Here is an 18,035-nt window from a genome sequence, read left to right as displayed (position 1 = left end):
GGGCCATGGTGACGCGAACCAGCGTCCTTGGTAAAAACCTCCAAAGCCTATTGAGGGGGCTGCATCTGTGAACAGCTGGATATCCACAGGGGAAGAGACGAGATTATTATAGAAAAAAGATAGGCCATTCCACTGTTTAAGAAATGTTATCCATAACCTGATTTCATCGCGGCACGCCTGTGTTAAGGAAATTAAGTCCTCTAGCGCGTGAGCCGAGGAGGCGAGTGAGAGGAGATGCGCGATGAACGGGCGGCCTTGTGGGATGATGCGCATGGCGAAGTTTAAGTGGCCGAGCAGGGACAGGAGTTCGCGTTTTGAACAATTTGAACTGTCTAGAAGGGTAGAAGAGACGAGGATTATCCTATCGATTTTTTCCTTGGGCAGGGAAGCTTGGTATTTGACTGAATCCAAATTAATTCCAAGGAATTCGATGGATGTGGCGGGACCCATTGTTTTTTCCTGGGCGATGGGAATTCCGAGCTCAGAAAAAACGTTTTGAACCGTAAGGATATGGGCCGCTGGAATGGCGTTGGGGGGCGAAATGATTAAAAAATCGTCTAGCAGGTGAATGAGGTGAGGAATTGCGTAATTGTTCGACAGAATCCAGCAGACCGCTTCTGATAACATGTCGAAAATTTTGGGGCTGCTTTTGCATCCAAACGTTAAGCGAACAGCGAAATAGAATTTCTCGTGCCAGCGCACCCCGAATAAGTGCCATGAATCAGGATGAATGGGCATCACTTTAAAAGCAGACGTGATGTCGATTTTTGCGAGCCAAGCACCCCGACCTACGATTTTTATCATTTCGATTGCATGATCTATATCATGGTATTTGAGAGAGAACTCGTCGAGTGGAATCAAGCTATTTATGCTTGGGAACAGGGAATTATGTGGAGCTGAGAGATCGATTATGAGGCGTTTCTTACCTGAAAATTTTCTCGTAGCCACTCCAATAGGGCTGATGCGAAAAATGTTGAATGGAGGGTTGTCAAAAGGGCCGATCATGAAACCTGACTCGACTTCTTTTCTAATCAGGTTGTTTACGGTGTCAGGCTCAGCGAGAGCAGATTGGAGATTATTACAGATGATGTTTTGGGAAAGCGTGCTTTCCACGCTAGGATTAAAACCATGTTTGAGACCAGATAGCAGATAATCAGTGAATTCGGCGCCCGGGTGGTTCGCAAGTTCAAAAGATAGGCGAGAAATATTCACAGGAGTCGATAAGTAATTTTTTGGTTTTTTATTATCCGCTTTAGACACGGGACATACAGGACGGGCATGAGCACCGCCACAAAAATTGCAGATGTGCAAATACCGACATCTTTGTCTGGTGCATATGCCAATATTAAAGTTATTGCAGGGCTGTCTGTTATCTGAAGATGATGTTCTGCGTCTGAAGTCAGAGTTGTATGGGTTGATGGTTGCTGGTCTTGGAACATAGCTGGTGGATTTGACGGAGGCTGTGTCTGGGCAATGTGGAATGGAAGGGTTAATCTGTGGGCATGCGAACAGTAGAATGAGCTACTGACCTGCATACAGCGCATGAAACATTCCTGCAGCCGAGGAAAACTCTGCTGTGCAGGTCAGGGTCGAGTGCACCCCAGTAAGGGCACTGGTTCCACTGGGCGACCCTGACCGCGCATTTAGCAGAGAAGAGCTTGTGGTAGGTGTAGAAATGACTTCCCCCATAGGACAACGCGAGCTCAGCCATGAGCGATAGGTAGTCATTCATTTCGCGTCGCCTATGGGGGAATGCTGAACAAATAATTTCTGTGAAACGGCTGAAAGCAATAGCAAATTCAGAGAAAGAAAGTAAACGTGATGTATGAATGTTTTGGTTTTTTAACGTGACAGAAAAATCCCCGCAGTCTATCTGGCGGTTAGAGTCACCTACTGGAAGCTGAGAAAGAAGGTTAGCCAGATCTATGTCCGCACCTGCCAAGATCTGTGCTCGGATGTTGTGGGCCACTGGAGGTGGTTCTGCGGCGACTGCGTTTGATGGGACGGGCATCGGAGTTGCTGTGAACAGAGAATATTGTGATTTAGAATGTAGAAGAAGATTGTAGGGGAGAGAAGCCGGGGCTGCGACTGTTGGCGGAGGCAGCCTCACGCTTGAGTCGGCCTGTGGGGCTTGAGGAGGAAATTGGAGAGAAGAAAAAGAGGGAAATTGAGGGAAAGACTGAGATGTGTAGGCCTGCGATGCAAGCGGAGGCAGCCTCACGCTTGCTTGTGCTGCTGGAGCTGCAGGCCACTGAAAAAGGGGGGGGTTTGCGGCAATCGCAGGAAGGTGATGAGATGCTTGAGCCGTTAACGGAGGCAATCTCACGCTGGCATCAACTACGGGAGCTAAAGGCCACTGCAAAGGAAAGGGGTTAGAAACAGTAGGAGGACAAAACTGCGAGGCTGAAAGAGGGCCGGCGGGCCCGGCTGCGTGTACGTTGGCGGGAAGAGCCGCGGTGAAATGCTGCTCCGAAGAGGGAGGTGCACAATGCCTTGATGCTGCGGAATCTGGGACGCGGCCCAGGCTCGCTGAAGGCCCGGCACCATGGCCCGACACACGCAGAGCGCCGGACCTTGTACGGGAGGGAGATGGTGGAGTTGGATGAGGCGATTTCTGGGCATCACGGGATTTAGTTTGCCTGTTGGATGCCTTGGAGGCTGGAGTGGACTTAGGTGAGAGGTTGGCTGATTGCAAGGTGACATACAGCTTGTATAAATCTGCCTTGGAACAGTTGTCCAGCTGTCGGAACAGTTACAACTTGACCCTGAATTGTCTTGAGAAGGCTGTTGTTCGAGTTTGAAAAACAAAACAAAAAACAACAAGAACTGCTCAAGTCAAACTTCAAAGGGGAAGAACAGCTGGATAGTGTGCAGGCTAAACAGAACAGTAATGTGAAATTAAAACAAGTGAGGCCACAATATGGACAGCTGGCAAGGAAATCACCTCAGGAAAGACCTAGAAAGCGGACATTGTGTTCAAGATGCGGAGACACAAATGGCCATAATCAGCTACCCTTAGCAAGCACAATACATGTACAAAACAGGTTATTTATATTGTTGACGGATTTTACATGCCACTGCTAGGCTGACCAGCAGTCACAGCACTTCAGCTGGTAGCCAGGTTGGATGATGTCAGCTTAACCTCCAAAGAAATAGAAAAGGAGTTTCCAAAACTCTTCAGTGGCTTAGGTAAAATGGAGGGTGAGTACAGCATTGTGCTAAAGCCTGTTTTTCTCTATCAACGCCCAGGCATATTTCCCTCCCTTTTTTACCAAAGGTGAAGGAAGAATTAAAGCAAATGGAACAGCAGGGGGTAATTTCAAAAGTGGCCAACTGAATGGTGTGCTCCCACGGTTGTGGTGCCAAAGTGTACAGGTAAAGTGAGAATTTGCACAGATCTCACTGAACTAAACAAGACTTCAGGAAGCAGGGGTTACACTCAGCGGCAAATATGAGTTTTCACAAACAAAAATCAAGTTCCTCGGACAGTTTGTTGAGGCATCAGGGGTGAGTGCAGATCCAGACAAGGTGGAGGCAGTTAAAGCCATGAAACAACCACATAATGTTAGTGAAATCCAACATGTGGGTCTTGGGGTCACATCAGCAAGAGGCTTCAAAAATATCAAAGAGGAACTGACAACACCCCCAGGTTTAGCACTGTATGATACAAACAAGGATACAGTTGTTTCTGCAGATGCCTCTTCATATGGGCTGGGAGCTGTTCTCCTTCAAGCAGACAATGTATGGAAACCTGTGGCGCATGCTTCAAGGGCTCTCAGTAATACGGAGCAGAGATATGCACTGATAGAGAAGGAGGTGATGGCATCCACATGGGCCTGTGATAGGTTTGCAGAGTTTCTCATTGAAAAAAGTTTCCACATCAAAACCGATCATAAACCTCTAGTTCCTCTGCTTAGTTCAAGGAAATTGGATGAACTCCCTCCCTCCATGAACTTCTGAGGTTTTCATACACTTTATCACATGTGGCTGGCAAAAACATTGTAACAGCACATGTGTTGTCTAGAGTGCCCATGAGCAGTACAGCAGAAGGGCTGTCCGAAGAAGACATCAATCTATATGCCGACTCTGTCATGGCAAGTCTTCCAGCTACACAACCAGGACATGGATTCCATACTCAAACAGCTAAAAAAGCTTTCCAGCCTTACTTGTGATTCAAAAGAGAACATTCTGTGCAGAACGGATTGTTATTGAATGGAATCAGGATTGTTATTCCAACGTCTCTCCGAGCTGAGATTCTGAAAAAAACTGCATGAGGGACACCTTGGCATAACAAAGTGTTGAGAGAGAGCTAAACAATCAGTTTGGTGGCCAGGTCTCAGTAAAGACCTCACAAAAATGATTGAGAACTGTGACACGTGCACGTGAGAGAACAAATTTCAAAGAAACAATACTGCTTACTGAATTTCCAACATGGCCATGGTCCATGGCCAAGTCATGGAATTCCCGAGGTGGTGCGCTCAGATAATGGGCCACAGTTTGCTTCAGAGTATTTCTGTGTGTTTTCACAGGACTGGGGTTTTGACCATGTGACGTTGAGTTCTCATTTTCTGAAGAGCAACGGAGAGGCGGAGCGAGCTGTGAGGAAAATCAAGAACCTCCTCAAAAAGTCAAAGGATCCCTACCTCGCACTTATGGCTTACCGAGCAGCCCCTCTTGCCAATGGGTACAGTCCTGCCGAGCTCCTCATGGGTAGGAAAATAAGAACACTAGTTCCTTGATTCCGTAACAGCTCGATCCAAAGTGTGTAGATTTGGAAAAGCTGAAAAAGATAGAACTAACCTACAGACAGAAACAGAAACAAAATTTCGACAAAAGGTACAAAGCACACAACATGACGCACTTTCAACTCTCACCAACTCCAAATGCTCCTGTGACATCTGTTCTTCCAGACTCAACAGAATCATTCATCTCCATGCTCTGTAAGTCCAACTATCACACCAGAAATTCAGAAGATATGCCAGCAGCTTCACCATGCAAGAAACGGTATCCTTCCAGGATTAGAGATCCTCCTCCTGGTTATCTAAAGGCCTTTCATTGTAGTTAGAGATGCCTCGGAGAAACACTGAGTGGTCAATGGGGCAGAATAATCCACACACTCAGTTGAAGGTTTTGTGTAGTCTACCCCATCCTTCTAGTCTAGAAGAATAATCATACAAAGCACGTTTTGCTATAATTTTGTTGTATGAAAAAAGAATTGTTGAACTGTTCAAAATAGTTATTTGGACTGCTTTGCATAAAAATGTTAATTGTCTAATAAGAAGAGAAATATTTCTTTAAAGTTTATTTTGCTCCCCTAAAGGAAAAAAAGAAAAAATCTTATTTGGAAAGGGGGATGTAGTATTAGGTTCCATACGGTAACATAATATTGCATTAACCAGGTGTGGAACTGATATTGAGTGTTACGGTACTGTGGGAGGTTGAATAAAAAAGTAATCAGAAGTTATGGCTGGCTGTTGCATCATCCTCCATTAGAAAGGTTGTTGTTGTACCTATTAAACAAAAGAACATATATCCCGTTTGGAACGCACCGCATATGTCTGTCTTGAAATAAGCAGTTCAGGTTAAAAAAAAAAAAAGATCTTTGCCACCCTTAAGTTTTTCATTATAGAAAAAGTTGGATGTACCACTCCATGGAGTTTGTTAAACATGATCTTGCATTCCTTCAGGCTCAGTATAAAAACCACTTTGTGGCGGCATCGGGTGTTCCACCTAAATTTACCACAAAGTCAAGCAGCTCTTCTGGGTGGACCAGTGCAGGAAGTCTAATGCCAAGTTTACACTACAGGACTTTAAACGTCGGCAGATCGCTGTGCTATTCAGAGTACATGACTTGCTGTGGAGTATTTGTGGTGTTCACACTATGTGACACTATGTAAATGATCTGCAACAGGAGGTTACACACTACACGAGCTGACAACAACTGTCACCCAATGACTGTATTTGAAAATGGCTGTTGGGAAGAAATTAGATTGAATTTTGAATTAAATTTAATAAAAATTAAAATAACATTATATTTAAAACATTCTGGCAGACCTCCCAGAGTTAAGGAGACCGTTATTTTAGAACATTTCCCTTTATTGTTTCCATGACAACACGTCATGCTTGTCACACGTGACACACTGCGGCCGCACTGTATGACAGATGTATTGCTCACCATGTCATCTGATATTCCCATTCTCAAATATGTGCAAGTGTTTTGTCATTTAAAAACCTAAATATTGACCTTGATCTTAATATATATAACGTGAATTCATCCATTTGTCCCGAAATACAAGTGGCCGGTGAACTGGGAGAACAATAGAGTGAGTGAGATCTGTTGTAAAGGACTTGATGTTGATATCCCTTAATGCATACTTGAGGCACCGATGAGACTCCGTGGGATGGTCCATTGAGTGATGGCACTGTCGTCAGGTATGCATCCCTTAATGCATACTTGAGGCTCCGATGAGACTCCGTGGGATGGTCAGTTGAGTGATAGCACCCTTTGGGTTGTCAAGTGGGCACCCTCCTTCCTTCCTTCCTGTTTCGCTGATAGGCCCACGACACCTCCAGAGGGTTCCAGCAGTGAATCCCAGCGTCCCAGGTTCACTCCCTAGGTGCCATCAACTCATTTGAAGACCCAAGCAGAGTCTTTTCTCTTCACCCATAGCCACTGGCTTCCCTTTTCCGCAGCCGCGGAGAGGTCTTTGACTGCCTGCCGATGGGCCTTTCCTCGCACTCCAATCTCCCTACAAACCCTCTGCAGCCTACTTCCACTGGACGTACCTTCACGTTCCAGCCTTGTTGCTGCGCATCGGGTTGCAAGTTCGGCGTACCTCAACCTTTTCCGTTCATAGGCCTCCTCCACTGCACCCTCCCAGGGCACGGTGAGCTCGATGATGTAGACAAGCTTGAGCGAGGCTGACCACAGAACAAGGTCTGGTCGCAGGTTGGTGGCTGCGATTCCAGCTGGGAAGCAGAGTTTCTTGTTCAAGTCTGCTAGCAGCTTCCAGTCCCGTGCTCTGCCCAGCTGACCAGTGTCTGATCTTATGGTGGTGAGGTTGGCTTGACCCTCACCCTCTCGAACAAATGGTGTTGGCTGCCACTGGGGTGATGGGGGAGGAAGGGCATTCACGCTTGTCTGTCAACTTTCCAACACTGCTGCAAGACACTTTAGCACCTGGTTGTGCCGCCAGGTGTAACAGCCTTGGGTGAGGCTGGTCTTGCATCCCACTAAGATGTGCTTCAGTGTTGCGAGACTTGGGCATAGAGGGCACGTGGGGTCTTCGGCATACCATTGGCTTAGGTTTGCAGGAGAAGGTAGGACATCGTAGGCAGCCCTGATGGTAAAGCTTGCCCTAAATGCCTCCATCTCTCACAGCTCTTTCCAGGAGATCTTCCTCTTCTCCACTACTTCCCATGTCATCCACTGCCCTTGCTTTGCCTGTGCCACAGCTTGAGCGCACCTTCTTGCTTCCTCCTCCCGACGTACCTCCTGGACCACCATCTTGCGTCTCTGAGGTGGAGAGGCCTTGCTCCACACTGGTGTACTGGCCCCAAGTCCAAGACCACTCCTCCCCTCCTGCACTTGGCTCACGATGTCCTTATGTCTGAGTGCTGCCTTAGCCTGCTCAGTTGCAGCCAACGGGGTCCACTTCCTCCCAGTGGCCAAGATGGGGGTAGCTTGGGCTACAAATGGATCGTTCGAATCCAGTAGCATCATCTCCAGTCTGACTTTGGCACACTTGTACTCCTCTACCAGACTGGAAATGGGCAGATGTAGCATCCCTTTGCCGTAAAGTCCAATACTGCTGAGGCACCTGGGAAGGCCAAGCCACTTCCTTACATATGAGCTGACCAGTCTCTCCAGCTTTTCCACCTTCGAGAGCAGGACTTCATAGAGGGTTAGTGGCCTCAGGAGACGTGGAAGTAGTCCATACTGCCTGTACCAGAGCTTCAGCTTGCCAGGGAGCAGGGTTCTGTCGATCTTTTCCAAGCCACTGGCTACCTCCTTCCTAAGCTGCTCTACTTGCTCTTTGTCTTTAAGGGACGCATCATACCACCGACCTAAGCTCTTCACTGGCTTCTCTGAGACAGTTGGGATGGGTTCCTCGCCGATGTGGAAGTGGTGGTCTGACACCTTCCCCTTTATGATGGAGATGCTTCTGGACTTGCTCGGCTTGATCTTCATGCGAGCCCGCTCAATGTTTTCCTGAAGCTTTCTTAATAACCGTGCAGTGCAAACCTTGGTCATGGTGAGAGTTGTGAGGTCATCCATGTATGCTCTGACCGGCGGCAGCCTCAGCCCAGATCTTATTCGCTGTCCGCCAACTGTCCATCTAGAGGCCCGAATGATGACCTCCATGGCCAGGGTGAAGGCCAGTGGGGAGATGGTGCAGCCCGCCATGATTCCCACTTCCAGGTGTTGCCAAGCAGTTGTGTACTCTGCTGTTGTCACACAGAGTTGGACGTCCTGAAAGTAGGCCTTGACAAGGGTTGTGAGAGCTGCTGGGACTCTAAAGTAGTCAAAGGCTGTCCACAGGAGGTTGTGAGGGACTGAGCCAAAGGCATTCGCGAGATCCAGGAACACCACGTGAAGATCTGTTCCCTCCTTTTTGGCGACTTGGATCTGATGCCAGATGACACTATCGTGTTCTACACAAACAGAGAAGCCTGAGATGCCTGCTTTCTGGACTGACGTGTCAATCAAGTTGTTTCTTTGCAGGTATCCTGCCAGCCTGTGAGCGACCACGCTGAAGAAGATTTTTCCCTCTACAGTTAGAAGGCTGATCTGTCAGAACTGCCCAATCTCTGCCGAGTCCTTTTCCTTGAGGATAAGGATCCCTCCGGCTCTCCGCCAGGATGTTGCCAGCTTTATAGTTACTTACACAATGTGTATCTGATATGAATAAATGTCTGCAAATTATATTTGAATGGATTGTTATTGCTGCTTCCATAGACATCAGTGTATAGTTCATTGGCTGTTGCATCACCACACCACAGGACAGTGAGTCGGCCGACAGCTCCAGATATTTAGCATGCTAGATATATGTCTGGCATCTGCGAGGTGTCGGCGACGCATCAGCAAGCCTCTTTGATGCATCGTGCAGTAGTTCACACATAAAGATTGGCGAGCGCCGATCACTCGCTGATTTCCTCCCGATCACAGCCCAACCTGTCGGCAAGCTTGTTCACTGGCAAATCGGGCTTAAAATCCTGTAGTGTAAACTTGGCATGAGCTCTTTGCTTTCAGGAGCACCTGAGGGGCCTGACAGACCCCACCTGCCCTACTCGCCAACGTCCTCTTCCTCATTTTCTGCCACCCCCTGCCCTCAGCTCAGGCACCAAAATGAGCGGCTTCAGTAGTGCAGGCTCCCTGAACTCAGTTTCAGACTCTTACCCCAGGTTTCACAGACAAGGCTAAACCTAGTCCCAGACTACAATGCATGTTTGAGCTGTTTTAACCGAAAGTAACTTGATCTGACATATCTTTAAATATATGGGGAAAGGGGCCATTATAGTGACAGAGATCGTCATGGTGATAGCCGAAATGGTGAAGGGAGCCATAGGGACAGAGAGGGACGGTCAGAACAAGATGGGGGTGAAAGGTCAGGGACTCATAAGGACAGCTTTGCAGTTCCTAATCCCCCCAAACGTAAGAAAAGCAGATGGGATAATTAAAGTCTGTCAGATAAAAGCCGTCGACTGTTCTTAAATCAGAACACACAGCTGACCCAGTCTCCCCAGCGGTGTCTTTATTTGTCTTTTTGTTTGTTTGTTTAAATAAATCCATCCCAGACTGACTGTTTCAGTCATTTAGAGCTGTGAATTGGCAGGATGAGTAACCAAATGCATCTTGAGCCCAAGCGTTCTGTTAAAGTAGATACTTGTTCAGTGGCAGACAAGTTGTTTCTTTCTGAAGAGACTAATAGGATGAGAAAATGTTGACTCTGACTGTGTAACATGAAAAATATTCTGATTTCAAGTAATTGAATACTTTACTGTGTGCTGATTCACAAACTGTTTCCTTTTTTTAAAGTTCTTAAATGCCTTACAATCTAAACCTGACTATAAACATACTAATCTTTATTATCTTGGATACTACAGTGTACAATTCTGTATGTGGCTATGTTTCTGAATCAATAAAAGAGGAGGATGCAAAGGATGTTTGTCATGTCTGTCATTTAGATATTCAAAATAAACAATCATTTGGTTAAGCTACTAATACAACATGCTCGTATATGGTACTTAATTTTACTCTGATTAATAAAGAATCAATGACTTTCACCTGTGACATACTGATTGAGTAAATTGGCAGGTGCAAAGACAAATCATGCTTGTGGAGTGAGGTGGAGCCATGCTGATTTACATCTGTATAAATGTGAATGGCAGCACCCTAATGTATCATTAAAACAAGCTTAGCAATAATGGGGTTTTGGCAGGTTGGATTTGGATTGGTGTTTGTTCTTGCACTTGGATTTTCTGAAGCACAATGGAGAGCAAGAGCAGCACATAATCGGAGTCCAAGCCATTTTAGGCCAAGGGCTTTAGCTCAAGTTTTTCAACAGGCTGATTCTAGGAAGTCTTTGGTTCCCAATAATCCTGTATTTGCACCACAAAGGTTTCCTGCTCAGTTTCCTGTCCAGACACCAGCCATGACCGACTTTGGAAAGCCTTCTCAAGATCTTTTGGGTGTTCAGTCAAAAGAGCTGTTGCAGGGTCCAGTGGCAAAACTGACGTGGAGCTTTCCAAGTCTACCAGAGGAACCACAGCAGCCAGACATTCCCTTCGAGCTGCCGCATCCTATCCCTCCCAACAGTGTAGCGGCTCAGTGTGGAGAGAATTCAGTATATGTGGAAGTGAAGGAGGACTTCTTTGGTATGGGGCACCCACTGTTGTCTTCTGCTTTTACACTGGGAGGCTGTGCTGCAACTGGAGAGGATCCTTCTGCTCAAGTGCTCATCTTTGAGTCTGAACTGCATGAATGTGGCAGCACATCAACAGTAGGGCTCTATTTTGATGTTATAGGTATTTTGAACTGTCCCTGTGAGTAATATTGTTTCTTTTTTAGGTGACTGAGGATGAGCTTGTCTATACGTTTAACCTCATCTACACCCCACAAGAGGCTTCCTATGGTGTTCCTATTGTCAGGAGCAGTGGTGCGGTGGTTGGTATTGAGTGTCACTATCCAAGGTGAGGACTAGTTTAATTCAGGCTCACTGGATGTGCTAATCCCACCATTTATGGACAAGATGACTGCTTGTTTAACTCCTACAGAATGCATAATGTGAGCAGCAATGCCTTGATGCCCACTTGGATCCCACACGCCTCAACTAAAGTTGCAGAGGAAGTCTTTGTCCTGTCCCTCAAGCTCATGACTGGTTGGTGTAGTCCAAACATGTCTGTATCATGCCTGTGCTTTTGAACCTGTGCTAAGACTCTTTCTTTTCAGATGACTGGACTTTTGAGAGGCCTTCTAACCAGTACTTCCTGGGCGACATCATAAATCTTGAAGCATCAGTGCATGTGTACAACCATGTTCCCGTCCGTGTGTTTGTGGACAGCTGTGTGGCTACTGCGGTCCCTGATGTCACTTCTGTCCTCAGATACTCCTTCATTGAGAATAATGGGTAAGCTGTGCTAACATGTTTCCCACCAGAAGTGTTGTAGGATGTCTAACTGTATTTTGTCCCCAGGTGCCTAGTTGATGCTAAGCTCACAGGCTCCAGGTCTCACTTTATGCCCCGGACTCAAATTGACAAGCTCCGGTTTCAGCTGGATGCGTTCAGGTTCCAGCAATCAGACAGTGGACTGGTATGTATGTTGTAGTTGTGCAGCTCCTTGTATGAATTGTTAGCATGGTGCACAAACAATTTGTCTTTGTAGGTCTACATTACTTGCATTGTGAAGGTGGCTGCAGCATCTGCTCCGACAGCACCCGAACAGAAAGCTTGTTCATTCTCTCCTAATGGGTATGTTGCCCACTAGATCAGTGTACAGGTAAATTGGCAGTTGTAAATTTTAATTGAGGGTTTGTCTTGTCAGTTGGGTGTCTGCAGATGATTCTGACCAGGTGTGTGGCTGCTGTGACTCCACTTGTGGCATCCGAAGTGCAAGTGATCAGCTGCTTACAGGTATGGACTAACACTAATAACTTGTTGTCATACACCACTTTGGTTCTCACTACTCATTTGTTCCTCAGATCTACGATGGGAAAGAGCATCTGTTGGCCCCATCAATGTTAAGGAATATGGCTACAGCCAAAAATAACTGGAAATGCCATGTGACTTTTGGTGACTTAATAAAAAATGGTCTTAATAGGCTTGTGAATTGTCTTTACTTGCACAAATGCTTCACTTCAACATTTCTACCCAGTTTGTGGCTTCACTGCTGTTCAGATATGTACCACAAGCCCTTTACTACTGGCTAGTGTGGACAAGTTTGGTTTGTCATTTGAGCTAGGCCTGTGACACTGCTCAACAGCGCCCACTTGACTAGTGCCCAAAAACTTGGTCTGTATATCAAAACACACTTGAAACTTGGTACACAGACCTCATCATGCGTAACTTTCATGCTCCAAGTTATATGCCAGCTTGACAGGAAGTCTGCTAAAAAAACGCATGCTCTGAAATTGACATACTCATCCTAGACCACTAATCTGATTACCACCTAACTTAGTCAGAATGAAGTCAAGACTTTGAAGATGTAAAATTGAGCAGATTTTTGATCTCAAACGGTTTGGCTGTGGTGAGGCAACACTTATGGTGAGAAAAGGGAAACAGGGTTTTTTTTTTTTTTTTTTTTTTTTTTTTTTTTTTTTTGGAAACTTAAGCTGTTTTGTTGGAGGCCAATTGCATGGCTGTGACTATTGTGAGTCAAAGTTATAGTGGCACCAACTGGCAGCAGGAAGTGTTACTTTCAAAATGCACCCTCTAATTTTTACCCAATTTGCTTAACTTCATTAGTATGTTGAGACACAGCAGATAGACCTGTTAAAAGGTTGTTAATACTTCAAACACTGCCATAGCAAAAGATCAAAGCTTTTTTTTTTTTTTGATGGGTTTGAGACACTTGCCATGCTTCAAATTGCATGAAACTTGACTCATGCAACTCAACAGGGGCAAACCATCAGAAATGGGCAGGAAGGAGGGCCTCTATAGTGCCACTTTTTGAAAAAAGTGTGTGGGGGGGGGTTAGTTTCACCTACAGTCACCAAACTCAGTACACATATTGTTCTCATTAAGCTGGACAACTTTCTACTTTTGTCATTAGCTCTGACCAATAGGACATCTGATATTTTAGTTTGAATGTGGATATTTTTCACCCTCTCCCTCTCTCTGTGGTACCCCCCTTCTCCCCCCTCAGTCTGACTGTGTGTGGGGGGGTCCTGTGTCCCTCTCTGTACCTGTTTCGACTATAATTGTAAGGATACTATAATTGGAACACTTTCACATCCCACTAGTGAGGACATTGACTGGTCCTCACTATTTTAAAAGGGTTATAAATCAGCCAAAATATGTTAAATCTAGTGATGGTTACATGTTTCTGTGATGGGTAGGTTTAGGAGTAGGGGTTGGGTTAGATGATAGAAAATATCATTGACCTGATATAAAATCAATGGAAGTCTATGCAATGTCCTCAAGATAGCAATACAAACGTGTGTGTGTGTTTACCCATTTGTTTGATGAACTTATAGAAATATTGAACTGCAAATAACTTCACACTCATTTGAAATTGAACCATGGCATTATATCACTATTTGGACAGGGCTACTTTTCAAATGTCATTTAAGTTACAATTATTATTACCAACACCTTTGATTTCATGTTCTGATTCATACAAGACTTAAATCTTTGTTTTGTTTTTACAGAGGAGAGTGTGTTTTCTATGGTATGGAGGACCAGGGGTGTATTCCAGAAAGCAGGGTTAACTTACTGTCACATATACCCTGAACTCTCGGTTGATTAACCCAAACCTTGCTTACTCGAGGTATGCTGGTTCCAAAAATGCATCCGGGAATAAGTTCAGCCAACCCAGAGTATGTTCCCGGTTAACACACAAGACATTCTCAACAGAGCGACGAATCGATGATTCACCATGGAAACAGACGCTACGAACAAGCGCGCCATTCTACTTCATTCTTCTTCTTTTGTTTAATGGCGATTTACATAACCTACTTGGTGCACATCACCACCTATTGGGTGGTTGTGCAATAATTTTTAATCTTAATATTGTTTGTTTGATGCTAATTATTTAATAAAATATCACATATATGATATGTATTTTATTATAGAAATTATAGCATAGAAAATGTCCTGTTATAAAGATTAAGAAGTAGATCCATGTGTGCTATGACAATAAAATTCATATATTAGAATTGAATAAACATTTATATATTGTATAATATAACATTGTGTATATAACTGTAACTATATAACAAATTTAGATACATTAATATAACCATATTGATAATATAACACACATCTAAATTCCTCTTAAGCTAACTAACCCTTGAACATAACCTGCTCCGGAGCAGGTTATGTTCAGAGAGCAAGTTGCTATGGTTACTTACATACCCTAAAACTTACCTCCGTTTTTGGAACCGAAAGTTGAGGTTATCCGCTTACTTACTCTTAAACATACCCAGGTATGTCACATAACCTGCTTTCTGGAATACACCCCAGGAGTGCCACTTAAAAATAAAACGAAGAATCAATTAATTAATTTAATAATTCAAACATAAAAATGTATATAAATGAATCACTTTTTGTATGGGCAAATTAATAGACATATTTAAAGTTGTTTATTTAATTCCTGTTTTTAAATGTAGTTTAATAAAACAATACATTTTAAAAATATTTTTTGAATGTATAAACGGGTGGAATGGGGGTTCACTTCCCCGGAGTGAATTTCAAGGGGGGACGGCGTTCCAGTTCAAATTTGGTTTGATTTTTTTTTTATAGAAATGAAGGGATTTCTGTATTTACACTCAATAGCCAACGAAAACGAAACCGATTCAGCGCAAAAACATAGCGCAATAAAATTGCATGATTAATCATAAAAAGATCGCAGTCTGAATTCAAACACCCACGCGATATTACTCAATGCTCGAAGTGGGCCGGTACGCACCTGTACTTTAATCTGTAGTAGCATACATACCTACGCTTTGTCTTGCATACCGGCACTTCTCACATGTAGCCTATACTCGATCTAACCACCACACCGAAACATAGAATCAGGCTGTTAATTAATTTTATAAATCGCGTGTTCGGAGCTTTAATAAGCATGAGTGGCGCACCGCACGCGAATCACCGCAGGCGCGTTCACCAGCGCGCTCCAAAAGTGTGATAAGATTTGCGCGAGCCGTTCTTATGATAAAATAGAACGTTCTCAATAGAATTCAAATGGGTTTCATTTGAATTCTATTCAGAATGTAGTAAAACGTTATGGAGAAAGTCATCATGATCTAAAACAGCCAGTAAAAAGACTGATGAAAAGAGGGGAAAACATGATGATGATCCTGCAAGCTTTTTAAACTTCTCATGACCACCTTTCCTAGAATTTATCACGTTCTATTGTATTTAATGTGGTACATTTTAACTAACTTGTTCAAGAATTTATAATATATAATCTATTAAGGCAATAGATTTTAAAAAGAGAGAAAAAAGTGAACATTGCCCTAAGCATGCAATGAGGAGCCATCAGTGGTCTAGCTTTAATTATATCCTTATTGTAACAAATGCTATGGTTAAACAATTACAAGAACTACTTTTTCATAAGGCTAAGTACAAGTTAGAATCATGGATCTTCTTGAATTATTGACTAAACTGGTGGATAAATTGATTCATTCATTACAAAGAATTGTTCAAAAACGTTGATTCATTTATGAAACAAGTGAAATCTTTATAATTGAGTCATTGAATCATTTATTTAAACCTATTTTTATAAAATAATAATTCATTCAAAATAATTAATGTTTTTTGTAAATAGACTGCAGTAACTAACATGATGTCAGAATCAGTAAATTACATTTTTTATTTTTTTAGTTGTCTATTCAGAATCATGGGAGAATTGTGAACACTATTTAAAAAAATGTGATTCTCAATTTCCAGAATCTTGCAGCTTATTGAGTAAAAATCAGCAGTTGAAATTATTTCAGCGAATATTAGAATAAAACTGCATGTTCAGGTAGCAATGTTTTTTTTTTTTTTTTTTTTTTTTTTTTTTAAAAACCTCTATGGTAACATCCTCAAAACAAAAAGTTTTATAAAATGATAAACATCACATTTCAGCCCTTTTAACCATTGTTTAAGAAAAGGGATGAGTGAATATTATTATATATTATTATCCAAATTATTTTGCTTTTTAGAATGCACATCAGCTTCCTTTTGCATTAAAACTGGATTCCCCTTTAAATGTGTAATTGTTGATTTTCAAAGTATACTAAACTGAGTGGTAGCCATCCAAAACATTCAGTTTTCTTTAACCAGAGGACAAATGTATTTAAAATGTTTGTGACCTGGGCTGCGTTTCCCAAAAGCATCGTAAGCTTAAGTTGATCGCAGCTCTATAGAAACCAATGGAGCTACGATCAACTTAGGCTTATGATGCTTTTGGGAAACGCTGCCCAGTTCAATTCAGTATGCACCACATATGCAAATTCCTAGACAATGTATCTTTAATTTGGCCAAAATCAAACAGGTTTTTTTCTCCAAGCAAAGATTCTGTTGAATGAACATGTTTGTACCACACACAATTCATAAATGTTGTTCACTGACCTTTCAATGTGCTTGCTTGATAATTAAGAAAATATTGTTTGGAGGAAACATGAAATAGGCCTGTTTAATGTTAGCAGATTATATAATTGTATAATATTTTATATTTAAATACATCTGAAAAGTCATTGAAAGTAAAAAAAAAAAAATCCTTCTCAATTCCCATATAGAGTCCCCCCAGTGAATCTCAGCCATTTCCACATTTTTTAAAATATAGATCAATAAAACAATAAAAAGTACATTAGTAAATCATTTTAAATGCGCATTTAAATCGCTTTATGCTTGGCAACCTGGAATTATCACAAATGGATGAGACCATTATAATATTTATTTAATTAAGAATGAAAAATAAGGGTGGAATATATATATATATATATATATATATATATATATATATAAATATATCCCGTAAATGAACTCCATGTAAAATTCCTGTGCGCCAGAAATAAAATAAAATCATAAATAAAGCTTTCATAGGTCATATACAAATAATAAACAAAATATTCTAAAATAGTAACACATTTTTTAAACTTAAACTCTGAATTAATTCGAATGCTGTAACAGGCAGAGGGGCTACAGGTGAAAACAGACGCTCATTTAAGTTACAGAAATAGGCTACAGAAATACAGTCATAAAGTCAAAACTTTATTGGCATGATCAGGCATTTACAGTATTTAACCTACAGAATACAAACTTTCAGTAACATAAAGTACAGAATATTAATTAGATAAAGAAATATGGGAAATGAAGGGGAAAATAAAGCAAATAAACGTACAAATGTAACTAATAATAATATAAAAATATTAATTAAAAAAATAAACAATAAGTGAATGGATTTAAAAGACTGTTGGATGGGATTAAAATACAACATTTAAACATTTATTGATAAACTTAATTCGAATGCTGTCTAAGCAACATCGCGCGCAATACAATATAATATGTACTATCTACTATGTTAATATAATAATTTCTTAATTCCGTTCTTTTCTAAATTAAAAATAAATATGATTATAGGCCTGTCCATTTGTGATAATTCCAGGTTACCATGGTCGCGCAGATTTACACATTTAACTCATGGCCATGAGAAATAATGTCGTTTCCTCAACACAATGAAGTCGTGGCCACGAGAAAAATATCTCGTTCGCAACACTTTACATCGCGTGGCCACGACATAAGGATGTCGTTACCTCGATAAAATGATCCCGTGGCCACGAGTTATTATCACGTTCCCATGAATTAATATCAGGGCCGGATTGGGAC

The 18,035-nt window shown here is 42.5% G+C and overlaps 1 protein-coding gene across 1 annotated transcript; it reads left to right on the top strand.

The window, feature by feature from the left end:
- The first annotated feature begins 10,396 nt into the window (after positions 1-10,396).
- LOC125276962 (zona pellucida sperm-binding protein 3-like) lies at positions 10,397-12,318 on the top strand. The gene is made up of 8 exons (XM_048205041.1): positions 10,397-11,003; positions 11,072-11,193; positions 11,278-11,381; positions 11,453-11,630; positions 11,697-11,814; positions 11,887-11,972; positions 12,046-12,134; positions 12,203-12,318. Exons 1-8 carry the CDS (start codon positions 10,428-10,430, stop codon positions 12,268-12,270), a joined length of 1,341 nt encoding a protein of 446 aa, XP_048060998.1. The 5' UTR covers positions 10,397-10,427; the 3' UTR covers positions 12,271-12,318.
- The last annotated feature ends 5,717 nt before the right edge of the window (positions 12,319-18,035 follow it).

The sequence above is a fragment of the Megalobrama amblycephala genome, linkage group LG1 (assembly GCF_018812025.1).
Source record: "Megalobrama amblycephala isolate DHTTF-2021 linkage group LG1, ASM1881202v1, whole genome shotgun sequence".
Taxonomy (NCBI): Eukaryota; Metazoa; Chordata; class Actinopteri; order Cypriniformes; family Xenocyprididae; genus Megalobrama; species Megalobrama amblycephala.
This window is presented reverse-complemented; position numbering and strand designations above follow the sequence as displayed.